This window comes from Chrysemys picta, chromosome 5 (genome assembly GCF_011386835.1).
Source record: "Chrysemys picta bellii isolate R12L10 chromosome 5, ASM1138683v2, whole genome shotgun sequence".
NCBI classification, from domain to species: Eukaryota; Metazoa; Chordata; order Testudines; family Emydidae; genus Chrysemys; species Chrysemys picta.
In genome coordinates this window covers 42,439,833-42,463,399 of record NC_088795.1, presented here as the reverse complement: position 1 = coordinate 42,463,399, position 23,567 = coordinate 42,439,833, and the positions used below count along the sequence as shown (strand labels likewise).

General features: G+C 38.6%; 1 protein-coding gene across 25 annotated transcripts in view; it reads right to left on the bottom strand.

The window, feature by feature from the left end:
• Positions 1-23,567, bottom strand: part of BLTP1 (bridge-like lipid transfer protein family member 1) — a 241,267-nt gene that overhangs the window by 43,557 nt on the left and 174,143 nt on the right. For 17 of the 25 annotated variants that reach the window (XM_042860071.2, XM_065596329.1, XM_065596316.1 and 14 more), the window contains 12 exons: positions 18,953-19,197; positions 17,831-17,936; positions 13,669-13,766; positions 13,152-13,337; positions 11,494-11,662; positions 10,698-10,909; positions 8,820-9,018; positions 8,055-8,114; positions 4,230-4,456; positions 3,587-3,784; positions 3,255-3,385; positions 743-866 (listed from right to left, as the gene is read on the bottom strand). In XM_042860071.2, coding sequence (XP_042716005.2) covers positions 743-866; positions 3,255-3,385; positions 3,587-3,784; positions 4,230-4,456; positions 8,055-8,114; positions 8,820-9,018; positions 10,698-10,909; positions 11,494-11,662; positions 13,152-13,337; positions 13,669-13,766; positions 17,831-17,936; positions 18,953-19,197 — 1,955 coding nt within the window. The remainder of the gene's footprint in view (positions 1-742; positions 867-3,254; positions 3,386-3,586; positions 3,785-4,229; positions 4,457-8,054; positions 8,115-8,819; positions 9,019-10,697; positions 10,910-11,493; positions 11,663-13,151; positions 13,338-13,668; positions 13,767-17,830; positions 17,937-18,952; positions 19,198-23,567) is intronic. The other 8 variants (XM_065596327.1, XM_065596338.1, XM_065596330.1 and 5 more) reach the window with 1 other exon arrangement.

The window sequence follows — 23,567 nt, the reverse complement described above, 5'->3', positions numbered from 1 at the left end:
TTTATGGCAGGGGGTGGCATGATAAGAGTAGGCATTTGTGGGCGAGCGAGGACACTGTTTGGGTTGGAGCTTTATTTCTGTTTGGGTATTTTCTCCTGCTTGCTGTTTTTATCTTTAACGATAGTGTATTTTTGATTAATAAAAAGGCATCTCAATTTGGGAATAAGCAATTTCTTTTAGCACACATTATAAACCTAATAAAATAAATCAGCCAAACGGAATACAACAGAGATTTTGCTCAGATACTCAAGCATGCTTATCATATCTGGATTCTTCTGGCACAGTAAGGCAATGTTTTAAGATCACCACCACCTCTGAAAGCCTGAGCTTGAGTCTTGGCTAGTAAATGCTACAGCATTGCATATTATGGCTTCCAAACCTCTGGAAGCCAATTCTTGTGTACATTTTCTGAACATAGATATATTTAAAAATATTAAAAACATCTATTTTAAAAAGTTAAAATAGAGATATTAAAATAGTTTTTTCCTAAAGATTTGTCATAGGAAAATAAACAAACAAAAATCCACCTAATGTACTGTACCACTAAAATTCTGGTTTTCTACCTCCAGTAGGACAGAATAATCTGTTTTCCCACAAAGTTAAACCATGTGTTTTATATATTTAACAGTCCTTTTACCTTTCTTTTTCAGTGTCTTTCTTTTATTTATTTTTAATATGTGGAAGAGAAACTTGTAAGTGAAAATCTTAAGAACTTGCCAAACAGCTTTAGAAAATTGCTCACCCTCATGCTGGACCTACGTAGTTTTTTACGGACGTCTCGGCGAATGTCATTCACAGCTACTGACTCTAATTGTTGATAGCGCTGAATTTCTTGGTTTATGGTTCCTTCACTTGCACCTAGTTTTCTGGGAACAAGTCAGGATAGTGAGATTTCCAGATGGAATGAATAACTAGTGAAGTTAAATACTACTTTCACCCTTTCCTTTATCAACAAAATCTCTATACCAGGGGTTCTCAAACAGGGGGTCATGAGTTTATTACATGGGGGGTCACAAGCTGTCAGCCTCTACCTCAAATCCGGCTTTGCCTCCAACATTTATAATGGTGTTAAGTATATTAAAAAGAGTTTTTTAATTTAGAAGGGGGGGGGGTCGCACTCAGAGGCTTGCTATGTGAAAGGGGTCACCAGTACAAAGGTTTGAGAATCACTGCTCTATACTATGTTCCTGTGACAATCTTAAAGCCTTTCAAACCATTACCCAATCAGCTTCTTGTGTTTGAGGAGTTATCTATCACCAATGCCATCTTTTCCATATATTGCTGTTGAGGGTCCACCATTATTTCACTATACAACTTTTGTCCATACTGTAACTTCTTTGCAAGTACCCATGATTTCAATGTTTTTACCTCCCAGTCACACATTCAGGAAACAGAAAAAGAGCTGTGTAGCAAAATATACAAGATGGCAAACATTATATTGTGATGCCAACAGAGGTGGAAGAGGGACAGTTGCTAGACAGCAGCTCCCTTTGAAAAGAAAGGCTCCTAAAGAGAGCAAAGATTCCCAGCTGGAACAAATGTGGATGAAAATTAGAATTTTTAAGTATTTTCTATGTTCCTTAGTTCAAGAAAAGCAGGCGGGGAGTGGAAACCACTTGCTAGAGATGCCAGGAGGCAGACTGAACTGGGGAAATTTCCAGGAGGAAAGAGCTTCCCACAATGGCAGACCAAACTGATCATATCCCCTGAATATGGAAGGCAGAAGAAGAAAATCTCCTGTAGGAATGATGAACTTGAACGTAAACAAGTTTAGAAAGGAAACTCACTAAGGTTATTTTAAAGAGAACAGGGTTTGTTGATGCTACGTTGAGGACAGAAAGGTGCAAACATTAATTTTGGTCATCACAGTCACATGGCTACAAGCATTTCTTACCACATATTAACTATGAATGTTTGTATATCAAAGAGTTTGGTTACAACTAGCCTTTGACTGACTGCTGCTGGCAATCTTGCCTAAAGCTGAAATAATAAAGTATGTCCATTCTTCATTATAATTTAGCAATCAATCAGCAACAGGCATTCTTTATCACAGGTGATCCCACTTTTTACTATGATTGACCTTGCCTTCCAAATGCCAAAAATGCAAATAAAATGTTTTCATAGAAAACTCATAAGCTGACTCTTGCCATGAGCACTTTCAGGTGACATTTTTAATTTTCTCTTTGTGTGTGTTTTATGGAGTGTCTGTGAATTATTTATATAATAAAATATATCATATAAAATCCATAAAATAGTTTATTTAGAGAGGTTTCTTCTTCCTGCAGTGAATGTGATCTCATTCCAACTTCAAAGCACTGTCTCATTCTAACTTCCAGCAAGTCACAATCATATAGCTGGTAACAGAAGTGCTACAAATCATGATGGAAATATGGTTTGCCCTGATATTGGAACTGCTGACACATTGCCATCAATGTGAGGCAAAACCAGAAATGAAAGATGACTTGAGACTCAAGAGAGCTTCCTGGGGATTTTAATAGCCACTTGTGCACCTGATTTTCTCTAGTAGAACCAGAATGATCAACTATTAAAAAAACATTTCCTCTTGCAGATTGTATAGTTCCACCAATGCTGAAGCAGTAGAGGTAAGAAAAGGGAAAGCCCAGTTTCAATTTGTTTTTCCCAAACTATGAGGGGAGATTAATAAGACTGGGACTTTTCAGCTTGGAGAGATAACTAATGGGGAGGGAGGGAAAGATGATAGAGATCTATAAAATCATGACTGGTGTGGAGAAAGTAAATAAGGAAGTGTTATTTATCCCTTAACATAAAACAAGAACCAGGAGTCACCCAATGCAATTAATAGGCAGCAGGTTTAAAACAAACATGAGAAAGTACTTCTTCACACAATGTACAGTCAATCTGTGGAACTCTTTGCCATAGATGTTGTGAAGTCCAAGACTATAACAGGGTTAAAAAAAAGAACTAGATAAGTTCACGGAGGATAGGTCATTCAATGGCTATTAGCCAGGATGGGCAGGGATGCAAAACTGTGGTCTGAAGTGTCTCTAGCCTCCGTTGGCCAGAAGCTGGGAATGGACGACAGGGGATGGATGACTTGATGATTACTTCTTCTGTTCATTCCCTCTGAAACACCTGACATTGGCCATTGTCACAAGACAGGATACTGGGATAGGTGGACCACTGGTCTGATCTAGTATAGCCTTTCTTATGTTCTTAACTATTGGGGGAGGGTTTTTTTGTTTTGTTTTAGAACACAAGAAAAGCCAACTTACTTGAGGTCATCAATTACTTTGGCTTGTTCATTCAGTTCCCTAATATCTACTAAACGTTTCACAAATTTTCTTCCTCTCTGCTCTCCAACTTGGCTACCAGATGCTCCCTGTCGCCGATAATCAACAGTTTCCTATTGAAAATAATATTTCATTAAATTCCTTGTTAAACATACAGAACCAATTTTAAGTCACAGGTACAATGAATTGTACACCCTAAATCAAAACACCGCATGCAAACATTATTTTTAAAAGTCAAAAGGCAGCTGATTTGAAATTTTCCAGTGATTCAAGTCCCATCATTTGCTTAAAGACAAACATTAGCTGCTACATACATGTCCCCATGAGCAAGACCTGCCCGCTTTCAAATGTGAACTAGAATGAGTAGAGTCACACATCGCTGACCCCGACAGATACTCTACAGGAACGGAATATCGATGGTTTTGGGGGCTCAAACCCAACAGGTGATTTACAATCCGTTGCCCAAATGTTAACTTGTGTGCATCTCCACATAATGAAACTCCATCTGATTTCTAAATAATAAACAGGAATGTTAGTGTTTTAGGGTGTTTTTTCCCCAGAGCCAGTACAAGATTCTTGCAAAACTGCAATTGTTTAAAGAAATAATTGTTAAAAAAACTATTTAATACGAAACCAAAACACAAGTTGACACACAGTATTGGTTTTTGCTACTGAAAATGTAGTTCTTCTTGCTAGTTTGTAATGTTAGTATCTTCCATTGCTTGCTAGGATAATCAGAGTAACTGTAGCCAAAGTCTTTCAAAGCGGGTGCTTAAAGTTAGACACCTGAATGCCTAGTACGGCATCTAATAGAAATGGTCTGCAAAAATCTCAAAGCTGATTGACCTAAAATTTCCCCCCCCCCCCACACACTAATAGAAATGTTCTGAAGCTTACTGTTATGCCTAAATAATTTAACAAAATAAATTTAGACACTATTTTGGTTGATTCTCTTACTGCATGTATAGTGGGAGACATGGTATCAACTTCGTCCTCATCCGATAGGTCAGCTATGTTTACAGAATTGAGGTCAGCAATGTCATCAACATCTTCTTCTCCTGTCAGTGTTGTGAGAGTATTGCCCAAAGCATTTAATCTTTTCCCAATGTTAGGATCCATGTGGACATCAATACCGCACATCTTCCATAACACATTGAGAGTCCAGGTTCCAGCACTATTGCTTTCTGTTTAAAAGAGAAAATTTGCCTGATGATTTTTCTCTTCCTTGTAACCAGGTTTGTCATTGGATGTCATGTCTGCTTCTAAAGCTTAGCAGATAGAACCAGACTTATCCATCATGGGGTGCTGCCTTGGCTCTGCCCACTTGTAAAAAGCCCCCAGTGAGACATTTCCAGAACTGAAACACACTTTGAAAACAGTTAACAGATATATCTATTAAGTTTGTATCAAGATTTCTCTATTGAATATAAGGAAAATCTGATAGGCCACATGGAAAGTAAATTCTCCAGGGTGTGAAAGACACAGTTAGCCACTAGAAGACAAACATGAAATATGAATTTCAATCTCTCTCTCTGAGCTAGGTTTACCATTTCCAACACAGGGATTCCAACAGCAGTGAAACCCAAAGGATGGGCATGTGAAAAAATAATTTTTAACTGTTCACAAATCAGACTCTTGGAATTACTCAAATCACAAAGATTTCAACGGTGCATTAAAGCCTGCACCTGCATCCTCTGAGTCTTGAACATATAATTTCTAGTGCCTACTGAATGGGTGAAATGGTTACCATGTTGGCGTTTTACATATTTCATCTTAAGAGGGAATAGCAGTTTCCAACCAAGTTCCACCATAGAGCGCCAAAAAACAGATATGGCTTAATGGACTTTGTAAGCTTTTTTTTATAGTATTCTTAGTCATCTGGTTATGCTGAGTTTGGCTATTTTTTGCCTTTAAATTGATGAATGGTAGAGGATGAATATGGCTGTTAATGACAAAACTTTTTAGAAAACTGAACAGTTACATCTTGACTGCTTTGTGGACATGAAGCTGGTGCCAGACCTTCTCATTAGAAAGTGCTGAATTTGGACAAAAAGAAGAAAGGGACATGTACTGGTGATATCCTGAGATAAATTTTCATAGTGTTCACAACGAGCATGGATTCCAAAGTCTCCTTTTTACATGTCGTGTTTACCAATTTAAATCTTTCCTATTCAAATGGTCCCATTTCCACTGGATATTTTGGGAATGATCAGGACTGAATATGCTCCCAAGCTTTGCTTTCCCTTCAGCTATTGTCCCAATAGCTAAAAGATGTGAAAAGGTTTTTATGGTCTGAGTTTGTTTCCTTGGGTTTGAGAATAGAAGGGAAGAAAAAGTTTCTTACAAGAAATTTTGTTGAATTTTCTGGGGTAGTCTTTGCTCACAGTTTCCATCTCACTGAGAACAAAGCTGCCCACCCAGGCTACCTTTCAGACATGCTGCAGAACGGCATGAACACCTCTTTCTTTGGCATTCTCCAGCATTATGGTTCTGAGGCAAGAGTAAGTTAGAGCACAGAGCCCCTAGAAGCTCCATTGAGCCACACAAAAATCCCTGAAATGGGCCACCAAAGCAAGCAAGTGAATTTTAAAAGACTAGTTCAGAAATTCCTATTTGGAAGGTTTTTCATATGCTCTGTAACTTGAAAAGGCAGAGAGAGTCTGCAGACTGCCGACACAGCTCCCTCAGAGCAAAATGAACAGGGAACTTTTCACAAGTGGGCAGAGCCCTGTGTTGGCCCATTAAACCATAGAAGCAGAGGGAAAACCCACTGCCAGAATGGAGAATCTAACTATGTGGGAAGAAGAGCAGTTGTGTTGTTTTGATCTATAACCATACAATTATAAAATCTAAAACAGTTTGCAGATATGTTAATTAATGCATACCCTAGGTAGATTACACTGGGCATAAATAGAAAAGCGACATTGTTTGCAATATAAAATTGAGATTATAAAAGACATTTCTATATTTAAAATTATTTTCATAATATATTCTTATACTCTAAAATACACCATGATTTTTAAACAAATAAAATTGTATTTGATACCTCAAAGTATATTTAATTTTTGGTTTTGCTGTTCCCTAATTTCTCTTGCTCCCCACAAACATACCCCTTCTTGTCCACATTCTAGTCTTCTTAATCTGCATAATCGTAGTCTGCATAGTCCTCTTGTCCAATTCTATGTATTTCCCCATCTTCTTCCACCTTTTGTTTTTTTCTGTAATTTGACCTTCATCTGCTTTGCAATTCTGGCCCCTTCCTCAGTTACCCTCCCCACTTCCTTGAAGCCTGCTAAGACTGTTGGTTCCTCTCCTATCCCAGTGTTTGCCCTGTGGCCTGATTAGCATGCCCAGTAGCTCAATTTTTAATTGTTAAAAGATAATGTAAAATGCAAACCAAAGAGCACAAATGAGTCATATCAGCCCTAGGGAGGAATGGTGGACATCACCAGAGCATCGAAATACCTCTGCAGCCATGGCTGTTTTATCCTCCCCCTTCAGGGCTGATTAAATGCCAAACACACTTGGACTAAAGAAAATGTAATAGGTAACTTAAGCAAAGCATCCCATTATATTTTTGAAATCTAGGGTTTGCTCAAAGTGCTAGAGGGAGGTTGATCCACCATAATTTTCATTTTCTTCCACCTGCATTCATTCCCTTTCCAGAAATTCCCTTTCTGCCCAGACTGAATGTATATCAACAGAGCTGGCTGGAAAATGGATTATCCTTTGAGTGATAAAGTTTTTGAAACTTTTCTGAATAAAAAGACAAAAATTCAATTTTTTTTTTTTTGTAGGAAGAAAAATCTAGGTTTGGAAGAACCAAAATGGAATTTTTCCACTTGTTGGCTGCCTGGCTCCCTAGCTTCCTGCGGAAGGGCAGCCGGACAGAACAATAAGTCAGCCAGCTGTGGGACCAAGGGAGCCAGCTGTTTGGGAAGCCTGGGGAACTGGCTATCAGTGAAAACAGGCTAGCCCAAGGAATTGGCTGTCTAGGAAGCCAGGCACAGCCTGGGAACTCACTAGGCAGGCTACTGGAGTTCTTGGGGAGCCAGTTAATTAAGGACCTGGCAACCCCACAGGTCGGCTGCTGGTGAGCCTGCCTGCCTGGTTGACTGAGAGGAAAGCAGGGAGGGAGGCAGGCTCCCATCAAAACTTTTCATTAAATTGAAATATTTCTGCAGAATACTCCAGTTCTGTTGAATCAACATTTTTCAGCAGAGAACTGTTTTCTTTGGAAAATTTTCAACCAGCTCCAATTATTATACTAAAAGGATTATTTTTATTTTGTATGTGTCCAATGTTTTACACATTTGATCCAGTAGGAATTAAAGTCTATCATGGCTTGCTACTACCTTTTACCAGGGCTGGCTCTAGTTTTTTTGCTGCCCCAAGCAAAAGATTTGCTGCCCCGAGAGCACAACTGCCCAAGCAAAAAAAAAAAAAAAAAGAATGACCCGGAATGCCACCCCTGGAATTGTACTGCCCCAAGCATGTGCTTGCTTTGCTGGTGCCTAGAGCCAGTCCTGCCTTTTACTAATTTCTTGTAGCTAAAGTCCAAGAGTTTGTAAGGCTACAAGGGATTGTTGAAAGCACTCATGGCCAAAAATAGATTGGGAAATGTGGAGCCGCTACCATGAAAAAGCGGGAATCGAAACAAAGCACAACCTTGAAATACACAATCACAATTAAAACAAAGCTATCAAGAGCTCACACCTGCACTAGAATATCCAACACTTTTATAAATGTTTTAAGAATATAAAAATTGAATATAAACATTACCTGCAGCAGCCTGTCCTGCTGTCCTTGAACAGACTTCATAGGTGCCATCTGGTACTACACCTAAACAGGAAATAAGCACATGCTTGTAAGACAGATGTAATTAAACACATTTTAGATCTTCCTTACAAAATTCTTTTTGTACACTTGCCCTAGCTAAGTCAAATGTCACTTTTTTTTTAATCATCAATCATTAACAACATATGAGTGATTATAATTTCACTTTGGCTGGCAAGTTTTCTTAGCAATTTTGCAAGCCTGTTTCAGACATTTCTGTATGCAATGGGAAATTAAAAGAATCCATATTTAGCTGCTGAATATGGAAGATAAGAAGGGAAGTGTTATGAGAAAGCAATTTTTTACACATTTTTTAACAAATAGGTTTTACGCATTTTATGCATTGTGTTATTATAATATTTAATAAAAATGTAATAAAATTCAATTAAATTAATACACTTAAAGCAATAAAGTAGAAAACTTTTCCAACCTGGTTAAGGTGGTACTGCAAGGCAAATATTATGTTGCAGTATATTACAATTCTTGAGAAAAGGACATCTATTGTTTAAAAAAAAGTTAAGAATACTAAAGGGTGACTGGGGTTCACATGTAGGGTCCCCCATGCAATAGAGCTTTATTTGGGTTTGGAAAGCAAATCTTCATCTCTTCCTTAGTCTCCTTCTGAACCGTCAAAGTTGTGAAAAACCATGAGAAAGGGCAATAGGGGACTCTGAGTTCCAGGGCCACCAAGACAAGATTAGAAACACTTACAGGCATTCATGACTAGATCCCCTCGTATTTCTGGTTTCCAGTCATCCCAACTTGTCTCAAAACCATCAGCAAAACGGATACAGAAATTTTTAAAATGTCCTTTGCTAACCAGAGACTCTGAAGAGCAGGCAGTGATTAATGTGCTTTCAATGGTCAGGACTAAAGCAGAGCCAGTGTCAAGATCTGCTGTGTGGTTAGACTGTAAAAGGAAGAAGAGACTTGTACAGAAAAGGCAATTTATTGGTAATCACGAACTTTTTTTTTTGCAGTTCATATCTTCCTCATAGCCTCCTTCTATACTTTGCCAGCTCTATAGAAACCCTCTCCAAAGCAGCAAGTCTACACATTCACAATGTCATGTATCCTTACTTCTCAGTAGTTACAGCATATCCTATGGCAGGCGTGTTAAATTCTTTTGGAGGAGAGGGCCAGACTCCATGCTTAATTATGGTCTGTGGACTGGAATATAAATTCAGGACTTCGTACTTCCCTTAATTCATATCAGATCTCCCCACTGCCTTTGCAGCAAAACTGATTATTTGAAACTTTGATTATCTTATAGTCACAAGCAACATCACTCAGGGAGAAAAACTGCTCCCTTTTAGGCCACCACTATTTCTGCCTTTTGTTTCTCTTCCTTCCTATCCACCTTTCACTATTCCTATTTCTCTCTTCTCTGTCTTTGCTTGTCACTCTCTGTCCTTCCCTCTGCATTTTTCTTTCCACGCTGCAACTCTCACCCCTTGAGAGCTTCTCTCATACCCTCTTTCTTATTCCATCTGCTAATAAAATGACCGGCAATGGAGTAGTTAACACGGTTACTAAAAAGTTGTCACTGGGCTTCAAAGCTCAAAGTCCAATGAGATTAATATGTGACAGTGGATACATTATTGGTAAACCAAATGTCTTCAGACATATGCAAGACTAGTTCCCCATGAAGACGTAAATCTATGGCATTGTCTAAACTAGAATTTAATGGATGATGTCAGCATATTAGCTAGCGTGCAGATGTGTTTTGTGAAAGTTTAGTGAACACAGGTCGTGCGCATTCTGTTATAATGTGCTAAACTTGTCATATTGAAGCCTTGTCTCCCTCCTGACTTTAATTTCATAGAATCATAGAATATTAGGGTTGGAAGGGACCTCAGGAGGTCATCTAGTCCAACCCCCTGCTCAAAGCAGGACCAATCCTCAGACAGATTTTTACCCCAGTTCCCTAAATGGCCCCCTCAAGGACTGAACTCTTAGCACACGTCAAAGCAAGCACTGCCTTGTCTAAACTAGACTTAAAATGTCAGTTAGCATGTGTTAGCTAATAAGTGCTTACATCACAATTTAAATCCTTTTCTGGACAAGGTTTATGACCAACTCGGGGTCTAAACACAACCAAAACCATTACTCAAGTGAAAAATACATTAAAAATACTAAATAACGCTCATCACTTGTTTGAATAATCCAAACATCAGTCAGAACATTTAATCACATTTTTAAAAAAGGAACTTTGTAGGGTCTTTTTGTTTGTCTTCAGTTATAAGTGTTTGAAAACAGAGGTCTTAAACTGGAATTGCTGGCATAAATGTTCAAAAAGCACGCTCAACTTCACACACCTCAAAAGATTCTCAAACTCAGGGCCCATTAAGTTGCCTCAAGCTGGGCACACGGAAAGTGAACTACTCACAATCAGTAGTCGTTTTTGAAAATTAAGGCTACTATCCACATCATAACTATAATACGGTGCTAGGGAAACATTAACATTTAATAAATTCTAAATTGGTGCAATGATAGAAAAACAGTTTATGTTAAAAGCATAAAATATATAAAAATTGCTACTTCAACAAAAATCTGCACTTCTCCACACTCCTGATATTTTTCAGATACCTGTGGTGCATTTGTGATGGGTAGACAAATTCCCAAATCATTAACAGTTAGCTGAAGAAAAAGTGTCCCAAAAGCCTGGGCAGATGTTTGCTGGATTCCAGGTAACATGTCTACCACTTCTTTTGTAGCCATGTGAATATCCTTATGTAAAGCCAGTCTCTGTTCATTCCAGTTGTCATAAGCAGCCTTGTAATTCAGCCAAAACAGCACAGCTTTATGAAGAAAAAAGTTTCCAATAAAATTAAAATAAAATGGCACAAAAGTAGTGTTCATTGTAACAAGACTAAGGTTTGAGTTTTTCTGTTTTTGTCTTGTCAGCATATATTAAAATACAATAGATATATATTTGTATACACACACACACACACACACACACTTATTTCCCAGGAGCAATGTGCTTTTGTTGTCAAGAGCAAAATAAAATAATACATAAATTATAAATGCTAAGGGGCAGAGGCCAAGTTAACAGATCCCAAAATGCTGATACACTCAGTGCTGCTGATGTTGGTATACAGTTACATAAACCATTTTGTCTATACCAACTGAAAAGCCGTCCTCCCATCAGTTCAATTTTTTGCCCTTAATTAACATTAGTACACAACAAACTTCCTAACCAAACTTTGAGAACTACACTTACAGTTCTAGTTTATTTTAGGTTACAGATAAATTCAGATTTATAAATATCAAGCATTTCTTTTTTAAAAGAAATGTCCAGAACTTGTTCAATTTGAAAACAAATTTGTAATGATTCTCTACTTTCTAGCAGAAGAGAAATAGAAACAGCACCCAACAGTACCTCTGTCAAACGCCACAGGCTGAGCAAAGACAATTGGCCTGTTCAAAGTAATAAGCACAGCCTCTCTATCTGATGAGCCACTGATTTCTTCTCGGAGAGCATTTCTTAATCCAATTCTTGTCTTAAAATAAGCAACTTGATGGAAGTCAGAACCTGCTTCTTCATATACCTTAAAACATTTGAAAAATACAATAAAATCACACATTAAATTACGACTTTAACAGACAAATTAATTTAACACTTTGGCATAACACAAGAAAATCAAGCATGCCCCTTTTTGCAATATGCTCTTAAGAAGATAGAAAACTGTTTCCTTCTCTACTACATTTTGACCTAAGTTGGCAAATATTGTTTGTTTTCCTGTGTTTCTTAAATAACATAAGCCAACATATCTCTCTACATTCACTTGATGCAGCAGAATCCTCTCTGAGGAAAACAACCATCTGAATACAAGTTTGTTAAATTTATGTTCTCTTTCTGACTTTCCAGAGAATCCTAAATACTGTACTTCCCATAAAATTAAGTGATTTCAGGAGGCAGTAGTGAATTTAAGAATCCAGGAGATGCAATTACCAATTTAAGACAAATGAAATGGATCAAGATTTAGGTTTCACAATTTGTGATATAATCTTTTCATTCCACGTATGTATACTAGAAATAGCATTGAAATCAATGGAAATTTTGAATTTGGATCAACTAAAGCATTAGGCCATTAGTGTCCGCAATACAGTGGGGCAAATTTTTTGGATGAATAAACTATTTGTTGGAAAATGCAGTTCCTGCTCACTGAAGACTATTCATAAACTTGACACAAATAAGCTGAATAGTTTCATCAAGAATTTTTTTTTTCTAGCTCGATTCACACAATGTGGGAGAGTTCGGGAGCCCATCTTATAACTTCTAGCCCAGCGGATCAGTGCACTCACCCCAGATGTGAGAAACCCTGGTTTGAATCTGCTCTGGAGCAGGAATGTAATACAGTTCTCCACCCAGGTTTGTGCCCTAACCACTGGACTAAAAAAAGTTATAAAGGGGGCTCCTTCTCTACTACCCCCCAATTTTTATGAATCTAGCTCTTTAAAATGCCCAGAAACAAAACATTTTAGATTGAACCACATGTTTGGTTTGTCCTAAAATGGACTTTTCAGTTCTGGTTCAACCTGAACCATTTTGCCCCGCAATATTTCACAACTGTCACCAAACAAACAAAAAAAAAGCAGTTATTTGCCCAGCTCTAGTCCCTAGTTACAGAAGTGCTAAATGCATTATTATAATAAAATGCATTTGATACTCCCTCTGATTTATCATGAATTACTGTTCACAGTGAACATTTAGCCCTTTTTTCTTAAAGCCATCTTTAATGAGGACATTGAAGTCTAAAGCCAGACAATCAATTTCAACTGTTACACAACAGTACATGCAGAATATATTTAGGCGGTAATCTTTATTGATTCTGAACTGCAGATGCATTCTAAAGCAATTGTTTTAAATATTTTCCAACTAGAGGTCTAAAAAAATCATGCTAGTCATATCTTAGCAGAGTAAGATTAGAGAGGTGTGTTACGTTCTTTTCAAAGCAGAAGATACTTGTCTTCATAAGAATGGAAAAGTATCATTACCAGGCTTTCCTAACATACACACAGTTGCTGTCAACTAACCTGATGTTTAACAATTTGTCCCAATGCCAGATTCAGATCCACTTGGCATTTACCAAACAGTTTAAGGTAGCTGGTACTTCCAGGCATTGCTTTGGTTTGTATTCGGTTTGAGAGCTCAAGTTCTATCAATCCAGTTTCAAATCTCACGGCCCTCATTGATGGAGTTGTGGCTGTCACTTGAATTCCCTAGCAAACAATGAAAGAAAAGTTATTTAGGATCTGCTTCAAAGGTATCATTGATGAAAAAAATTCTTAGACATGAAACAGGAAATGGAATAAGGATTTTTCCATAACACTTTGCATTTAGGGCATTTCAAAGGATCATAAAAATCAAAGGGAGGCTTCTTTCTTGCTTTTTGTTAGTTAATTAAGAAAGATTTCTATCCTTGTCTAACACTGGGCTGATTGTTATCTGACATTTTATTTGTGACCATCTCAGGAAAATTCTTGATTTGTTTGATTTCAACATATTCAACTACTGGCAACAGCTTGAGAAATTTGTTGGTCATAAAGTTACCTTAAATTGTAGGCTCAAAGAGTACAGGAGAATTTTAGGCTTCTCTCCATCTGTTGTGCCATCATGTTCATTCCAAAGAGGAATTGGCTGCTCCCCTCCTGCACATGTTAAAAACTGTATTTTCAGTGTTTTAACAAAGAGCATTTTTCATACAGTATGGAAATAAAATTTATCTTTAAATGTGACTCACTGAATGTAATCAACCAGAGTAGAGTACTGCCAGTTCTGCAGTAAAGAACTATAATAAGCATAAATATGGAAGATTCGGGAGAGGAAGGGCTACTTGGGGTGTATTCTCAGATCATGGGAGTAGCACTGCTAATGGCCCACTACTACAGATTAACACATTTTTTGCCTATCCCATCAAGTCAAGGGGGGTGAGGGTGTCTAAGATGGACAGGGACTACTCCCACTCTCCAAATAACACCCACAGAACAACTAGCACCTGCAGATAAAGGGTATAATTTGGTTCACAAATAATTGCTCTTTACCTGCAGCACCTGATGTGGACTGAATTTAGCTAACAAAAAGAACCAGTCAATTGACCAAATTTATTAAGAGGTATGCAAAAAGGTGGATTAAAAAAAAAAGTTACTTTAGAGTGAATGTGAAGGAGTCCTCTGCAAAATCTTTCTGTGTCCTTGGGAACATTTTTTTAAAACTTTACTTTGGCCTCCCTCCTCCCCACCTCACGTATACTTCTGGCTATAAATGAAAGAAACAATCCTTTCGGATGAGGACACAATGGTATCTTCTGTAGGGTCTATCAATATTCCACCACAGCTGACAAAAAGGGGTTACTATTGGAGTAGCACAAAGAATTCCATCTCCCCTGCAACTCCAAATTTTTCTAACCTCTGTTAGCACTCAAATTTAAAATAATTATGCAGAAGTGTGGTAATTTTTTACATTTTTAAGTGACTTGGTATACATGCTCACAGACTATTTCATCCTCCAATTAGTTTTGATGACCTTATTTGCTTTTCTCTAGCTTTTCAATATCCTTTTTAAACTTTGGTGACTAATAGAACTGGGCTAAATGGATTTTTTGGATCACTGGCAAATCTGAAAAATTGAAAAAAAAAATAGTTTTGGGATGAACAAAATGATTTATTGCAATACTGAGCATTTTAATGTTGATTTAAAAAATAAAAGGGAAAGTTCAAAAAAAATAAAAAAAAATGGAAACCTTTCATTTTGAAGACATCAAAAAGACATTTAGATTTTTCAGTTTTTGTTTTTTGGTTGAAACAACTTGGTAAAATCAACACAAAGCTCTTAAATGTTTTGGTGCTGCTGAAACTGCATTTTTTTGCCAAAAATCTTTCAGTTTAAAAATATGTCCCAGCTCTAATGACTACAACTGCGTGTAATGTTCCAGGTGTGGTTACACTGGGGTTCTGAAGAGTGGCAAGAATAACTCCCTAGTTTTCTATGCTATTTCAATAATTACACTTAGCTCAGGCTGTTTTTGCAATGGATTTCAGTGAAGTAGTTTTTATTGTGACATCCCGGTACTTTTTTTTTTTTCTTCTTAAATAGTCACTGATTGCAAGTAGATTCCCCCGCAGCACCCGCCCCCCCATTCTAAGCTGAGCTCTATTCCCTCCCTGAGATGTAGGGCTTTACATTTGTTAGCTGTGAATCACATCCTGTCAAATGAAGGCACTTCACTTTTTCTCCATCCTCCTGTATATTTTTTACCCTTCTAATTTTGGTGTCATTGGCTAACTTGACCATGCTTGAATTTATACCTTCCTCTAGAGAATCAGTGAAAAACTTAAAGAATAAAGGAGCCAAAATTGACACTTGCAGTGCTCAACCCAATGCTGCTCTCAACTTGGAGATATGACTGCTCTGTATTCTCTGCTCATCAACCAGCTTCTTCTCCATGGTATTTTAATTTTATCTAATTGATATTCTTCTAATTATTTTAAAGTTTATAATGTGCCACTAAAATTAATGCCTTAAAATACTAAGGAAAAACCACAGCCACTGCATTCACTTATTACATTTACTGTAACATTCAAGTAATTTACTTAAGTTATTCTGACTGCAAGGTCTTTATTGGCAAGGACCATCTTTTTGTTATGTTTGCCTAGCCCTGATTAGGGCCTTGCAATTTACAGCAATACGAAAAACTATTATAGTAATAATAATGTTTTTAAAAGACTTTTGATTGGTTTGGAACAGCTTCACTTACAATCTATAAGACTTAAACAGCATGTTAATGAAATTCACAGATGACAGTAAACTGGGAGGATACTGAACATCAGTGAAAACAGAGAAATGATACAATGGCACCTAATAAAGCCTTCTCATTTTAATATTCTAAGTTTCTCTGGGAAGCTATTTTAATGGAATAATGATCACTATTAAAGCTTTTTCTTCCAGATGTTCTCATACTGATTATTATATGTCAAGATATTTTGCCTGGAATAAACATCAGGCTGATGATTTTTCTGGTTCTTCCTTCCCACCCTTCTTAAAGATAGGTACCACATTTTTTTTTCCTGTCCTCTGGTACCTCTCCTGACTTGCATGACTTATTTCTTTTCAGAGGTTCTGAGATTTCCTCCACTAGATCTTTAAACTCTCTTGAGGTAATCTCATCTGGACCTATAGATTTATATATATTTAGCTGTCAGACACTTGGTCATTATTTTGCTTGTTACCTTTTGTTCTGGGTCTTTGCAACTATTTTTTCTGATAACATGTCTGCTTGCTTCATAATAGCCTCTATATTTTCCTTAAAGCATTCTAAAAAAAAAAAAAAAAAAAAAAAAAAAAAAAAAGACCCAACAAAACTAAACTAAAAAAGTATATTAAAAACAGCTATTTGTAAATTTTAGCTCTTTTGGACTCTTCATTTACCTATTCTTTGTAAAATTATTTTCCACAGACATACAAGTCCTCTACACTGCTGTTTATGGACCTTTTATTCACCGGATGGTTTTATTTTGGCTTTTTACCTGGCCTCTAGATTCTTCAACACACAGCTTAGATTTTATTTATGTAATTCTCTTTCCTTTTCTTGTTTCTCATGCAGTTCTCAAATTTATTTTTTCATCAATTCTTAATTTAGTCACATTTTAAAAAAAATCTTCTGTGCCACTTTAATTTATACTTGTGTATTAGGCTTTTGGACTTGTTTTTATTCAGATCACTTCTCTACCCATTTCCCAATTATTACTGTAGTTAATATCTCCAATTTAAGCAAGTGTCTTACAGAAATATGTAATGTTCTAATAGGATGTATTTTCCCATAACTTTTTTCTACAAGAAATATTAATCTGATTCATATATAATGACTTGCTCTCAGGTTTCCTCATTGTTGGTTCATGTCAAATTAATTCATGTTATTTCTTTCAGCCTTTGGAAAAAATAAGCTTTCCTTCACTAAATTTAAACACTTCTGTGATAAACTGTCACTATATAGTTACATTCACATTTGCTTTTCATCTTCAATCATGCAGTAGGATCCTCAGCTGGTAATTTGGTATAGCCCAAGAAAATCAATGGAGCTATGCCAACTAAAGATCTGTTTTAGTACACTTTTATTTGTTACCCAATAAGCTTAATTTACTAAAAACAGTATTTTATGTAATAAGAACAAATGTGGTGCTGAAACTAATTTTTCTATCCACTCTACCACAAACAATAAATTTTACCATTCTACCGTGACCAAATGTCCATCCATATGGCTTTGCAAAAATCCTCCACTACCTTTTTGTAGTGAATGTTATTTTTCTTTTGCAAACTTTCACAAAGCTGCAAGCTGATCTGACTGGACAGAAAGCAATGTTACAGACAGATGCTCACATTCAGTGGATTGTTTGGCAGAATTACTCTTGCAATTAATAGACAGCACCCTTGCACAGAGTTCTCATATGTGACACAGAAGCTCCAATGACTCAAGGAAGAGACTAACAATGTCACCCACAATGTTCTCCAAAGCCACAATTCTACCTAACCAAACTTATTTTCCATGTGTTGCTGGCCACTGAAACAATTTCTGTGCTACAGTGGAACCAGAAAATGGTGGCGTTCTTGGTGACATAAGAACCTGATACAGGGACAGATAGATATTGCAGATATGTTAGGCAGCACCAAAAGTCTTAAAGCTAAAATTTTAGTTAAATCTTCAGGGAGTTCATCTTACCTGACACCTTCTGTATGACTTCGTTGACTTCCTTCATGAACACTTTTTGTACAAACACTAAATGATTTAGAAGGTCAGTTGTGAGATTATGTTCAAAGGAACCAACCTGCCAGAAAATATGAAGATTATTTTTGTAAAATTTTAAAATATACGTGTGATAGCTGTGGTCAATGCAATAATGTTTTAAGTACTGACTGCATCAGAATACAGCATAACAATGGCACATCATCTCAGACACATTGATGTAATTATTGTTAGTAAACAATTATTTTTTAATTGTGGCCACTGTATGTGGAACATTTTTCTCTAGTATATTTTTTGATTATAAGCAAATGACAATAAATAAGGGGGAAAGTGCATTATGTCGACTACTATAATGGGAGCATAGGCAGAATACCATTATTGAATTATCAAAAACAGAGAATCGCAAAGCTCATTCAGCTTTTTTGTAACGGTAAAATGGTAGGTATAATTTTACCAGCTTTACAGAAGGTTTAACTAAGGCACAAGCAAGTTAAATGAATTGCTTAGTGTCATAGAGTAAATCGTTAACAGAACTGGGAACAAAAGCCACGGTGTCCTGACTCCCAAGGTCCTTTATTCTAAATGCTATAGAAGAAAACCACTGTTGATATGTGCAATACCTGATAAACCTAGTTATTAACTCTGAACTCTGATTATATGCTTTAAGAAATATTATTTCTACATTTTCTAAGAATTGTTATCATGCTTTGTATTCTTTAACTTTATTAAAAACAAGTTTGGTAAAAAACTTTAATATTAGGAAGTAAATTTCATCAAATTTAAAATGGCAAATAGAAACACAATTCTGTTACTAATCAGAACCCCTTTTACACATTTAGAGTAAATTGAAACCAAGGCTCAATCACTGCACTAGTAAGCTCGGTCTTGAAGCAGAAAGAAGCAAAGGTTAGATTGGGAAGTACAAAAAGACAGCAGCATGTTAGAGTTCTCTGAGAAGCATACAGATCATCAGAAGTCTCAAATATCAGGGCAAATATCAACCAAGGAGTTTTAGGGATGCCAAACATGCATATATAAAAATACTGTATGAAACTTAATTGAAGTAACTTAAAGAAATTGGCAGTCTTCAATGCCTACCTCAGCCACACAACGTAAATAGTTCCCTTGTAGATAATAGCCCTGTTTAGTTGGTAGCTCATCTATACTCCATATTTGATCTGAATAGGTGTCATGTTCCTCCATGACATATTTGCCTGACATAGTGACAGGAGGAAGATTAAGACTTGCTGAAGGAGGAATGGTAGACATATCAGTGGCAGAAACTTTTGATGTAAACCGCAATCTGTGATTTGGAAGTTCAAATGTAAACCTTGTTTGAGCACCTGTAAAGGAAGAGAAAAGTGGGTATAATGTTGGCTCAGAAAGAATATTTCAAACTTGAAAAAGTTAAGAAAATTAGTGGAACCAAATGAAAGCTCAAACTGGAGTTAAGATTGAGAGCACAGTAGTGTAAGGGCTATCAACAATTAATTCTCAATTTCTTGGGTTTTTAAGCTAATTAAATTTAAAAAAACCCAAACATTTGAAATTATGTAAATGCATAGTAAAGGTAGTCAAACAATCCAACTCTGTATCTGTACTGATAACCTGTGAAAAACTTAAAACAACCTCATCCATTCATAACAGTTTCAACTCATCAGGGACCACAAAACTCTATATACTACCACTCCCTAGGTATTTTTTAAAAACTCTTGGTGCTGTGGAAAGTCCAAATGGCAATACCTTGTACTGGTAATGATTTGGCTCCATTGTGAATCTCAAGTACTTTCTATGGGCCAAGTGGATGGCTATGTGGAAGTGCGCAGCTTGGCTGGAATGATTGAGGTAAGTGTTACCATCTTGAATCTGAGGTGGTGTATGTATTTATTCAGTCTCCTCAGGTCTAGGAAATGACAAAGGCTCCCTGTTTTCTTTGAAATAAGGAAATATTATGAGCAGAAGCTTCTTCTTCTCTTTACTCCTGAGATATTCCCTCTAAGGCCACTGTGTTTTGCAACAGGCTCTTGTGAGAAAGGTGTCTGAAGGGCAACTGGGCGGGGGGGGGGGGTACATATAGGGTAAAGTGTGGAAATTAATAAGGTGGCCATGGGCAAAATGTCCAATACCCACTTGTCTGTTGTGACAGTAGACCAAGAGTGTTGGAGAGGGGCAAGACAGTTCCTTAAAGTGCTGGTAGGCTTTTGATGGGAGCCATGTTAGAGCCAAATACTCCCATCACACCTGCTGACTGTGATGGTGCATGGTGAACAAAGAACAGTGATGGCTATCTCCTGGAGCATCAAGGTCTTCTCTTGGACATTCAGGCTGCCTGCTCTGGGAGTAGAATGATGTCCTCCTCCTCCTTTGTATGTAATTTACTCATCTGGGAAAGCTTCCCCCTTGTTCAAAATCCTACAGAAAAACAGGAAGAAACTGACAGAGAGCATAAGACGGCTAAATGGTGGCCAGAACAGCTCTACAAGCGGACATGGATGTGAAATGGCCAGGTAATCTGTAATGCAGAGTTGCAATGAGGTGGAGGAATATATCCTGAAGAAGTTGAGCTTTTTTCGGTTTGTTGACCTCTGTATATCGAGCTTCAGAGACCTCTCCTGGATTACTGTGGTTTCAACATCCAGGATCTCTGCGATTTAGGACAGGAGGTCCTGGAAAGCCATAAAGTCATCAACCATAGGCACTGGGACAATTGCCAACACTTCATCTGGCAATGATGATGATTCCTTATATAGGGATTGATGTTGTTACTCTCCCTCCATTATTGCCTACTCCTGGATGCTGATGTCAGCCTCTGGGTGGCCAGCTATTGATGCTGCTGGGGAGTAGGATTTCCTTTTGTGTGTGGGAGGTGGATCTGCTCTGGGACATATGCAACAGTGGTTCCCAGTATGGCCAATATGGACAGAGCAGTATTCTACAGAGGTACTGTCTGGGTTGATGTTGTCTGATCCAGTGCCATTCACATCTCCCCAGTGGTGGGGCTCAAAATGGATAGCCTCTTGAACCCTGCCTAGGGTCACTCTCTGATGGTAGGTGAGAGTCATCTCTGCCTGAGACAGTGAGAATGAGTAGGTCAAAGAAGGTGATGAGAGGTATGCTTCCTCAATCGGAGGGCCAAAGAGTGATGTAGGCCTCAGTGCCAGCCACTGCTTTGGTGTGGAATGTGTGTCTTCCATGGAGGTGTAATTCTAAGCCTTGACAGGTTCAGCTACAGGTGCCAGTTGCCATGCCCAGTACCAAGGTCAGCACCGGGCCTTCATCCCCATGTGCCACACTGACTGACCAGGACTGGCCTCCTCCAATTTGGAAATCATAAAGAGTTTCGAGGCTTTGTCTTTGGAGAGGGCATGTGGAGTCCACATAATGCTTGGAACTGTTTGTTCTCCAGTCTGCCTCACCTCTTGTAGTCACTCTTCGGTGTCAGGGGACTAGATGCCAGACCTGTTGGTGCTGAAGTTGGCAGTTTCGAGATAGTCCGCGTTGAGGCTGCTGGTTCCATTCTTCAGTTCCTTTCTCTCTCTGGCCTCAGATTTTGGTGGAAGTGTTGGCCAAAAATGATTTGACTCAAGTATAGCTGTTACCATCTCCTCAAGGTCAAAAGCATGGACTTCTCTATCAACTGTAATTTGAGCCAAGTGTACCTGGGCTTGATAATCTTCAAGGAGACAACTGGCACACAGAACACCTGTCCAGGATGTGGCTCTGTCCCAAGCAGAAAAATCATCAACTCTATCCATTTATGAGGGGGATGAGGCAGTCACAGGATGGGCAGGGTTTCAAATCTGACTACTTAGAATCCATCTTGAGGGGTAGCAATAGGCACAACCCTGGGGAGATTGTGCTGGAGGCAGCTAATAAGGAAAAGGCTTGCAGTGCCAGCCAATTAGGGGAAGGTTTATTGGAGGAGCCAATCAGGGCCACACTGGCCCATATAAGAAGAAGCTGCTGAGCAGAGCAGAGGCAGTCACTCCCTGGAGTTTGAGGGAGGAGGACTGGCTGCTTAGAGGGCTGTAGCCCTATGGACAGAGCAGTGATGGGCAGGGTCAGCAGAGTATGAGAGAGCTCCAGGCTGACGGCTGCCAAACTGAGGCCCTGATACATGCGCAGAGGAGGTGCTGGGACGGTGGGGAAGTGGCCCAGGGAAGGAGACGGCAGAGTTGGAGGACCGGAGTGGCCAGTGTATGGACTGCAGTCTGTCACTGAGATGAGTGGCTAGAACCTGGACTGCAGATTGCCACTGAGGCAAGTGGCTGGACTGAGAACTGTCGGTCCCCGAGAAGGGGGGAAAGAACTGAGTGGGGCACAGAAGGCTGTGTCCAGAAGGATGACGGGGTCTGGGGAGCGACACGGGTCCTGGACATGAGACAGGAGTGATGACGGTCAAGACACCACCTGAGGAGGGCACACTGGCAACCCCGAGCTAATTCCCAGGACAGCCAGCAGGAGGTGCTGCGGTGGAGAGTCAACACAATACCCTGGGCAGAAGGAGATGTGGATTCAAATATTCTCTCTGCCTGATTCAGAGAAGGATTATCAATCTTCATCTGTAAAATGGTCACCAGTAAAAATGTCTTTTCCAAACTTTAGATGTCCACAGTGTCATAGTTTGTGAACCTCTTAAAACCCAGTTCTAGAATCTAGCTGACTCATACAAAGTAGGAAACTGGAATTCAATAAAAAACCTGCACAAGTGTAACAGAACATAATACAGCTAGATATGAGTAACTCTCATATACATTAATAAAAAGACTGTTTTAGCTAGTGTGATCTTAACTGACTTAAATGCAAACTGTCAGGGCTGGCTCCAGGGTTTTGGCTGCCCCAAGCAGCCAAAAAAAAAAAAAAGCTGTGATCGCGATCACGATCTGCGGCAGCAATTCGGCGGGAGGTCCTTTGCTCCCAGCGGAGTGAGGGACCGTCCGCTGAATTGCCACCAAATACCTGGACGTGCCGCCCTTCTCTGGAGCAGCCGCCCCAAGCACCTGCTTGCCAGGCTAGTGCCTGGAGCTGGCCCTGCAAACTGTATTGAACTCCACCTTAGTAAGTTACTTCTTTTGAAATGCTTTCATTTAAAACCCGAGAAAGGACTCTGTCAAACTGCAATGCCCTCAGTGACACACAACTGGAATATTTTAGAAATAAAAAAAACTAGCAGTAAATAGATAAACAGAACCACACAAAAAGGTGGTGGTTATGCCATGCTAATATGCACTAGCTATTATCACCAGCCAACATGACATTATGAGGAGTGGCTTGGAGGGCAATGCATACCACCTTGGTTTGCCCTGTTGCAACGGTCAGCCAATGGATCAGAATCTGTAGGATGAGTGCTCTCATTGGATAGTCCTGGTGCCTTCAATAGGCTTTTGGGCAGGCTGGCTGGGGTACAGGACAGTTGGTATTATGATGAAAGGCAGAAGAGGACAATTTCCTGCACCACAACTCATATCCTCCCTCTCATGCTTTGGGGTTATTAGTGGAAGGTCTGAGTACATCTGCGGTTTGTTTTGGTTTGCAGATTATGGACTGCAGCAATCGTGTGGATGTGTATCCAGGTACTGACAGCATCCATCACTGACAACATGGAGAATGATGGGGAATTTCATGGAAGTCTTTGCAGTCAGTTTATGTTGGCACTGTTACCCCAGAACTTGACATTATTGCAGTCCAGCCATTGCTAGCTGAAAACCAAATA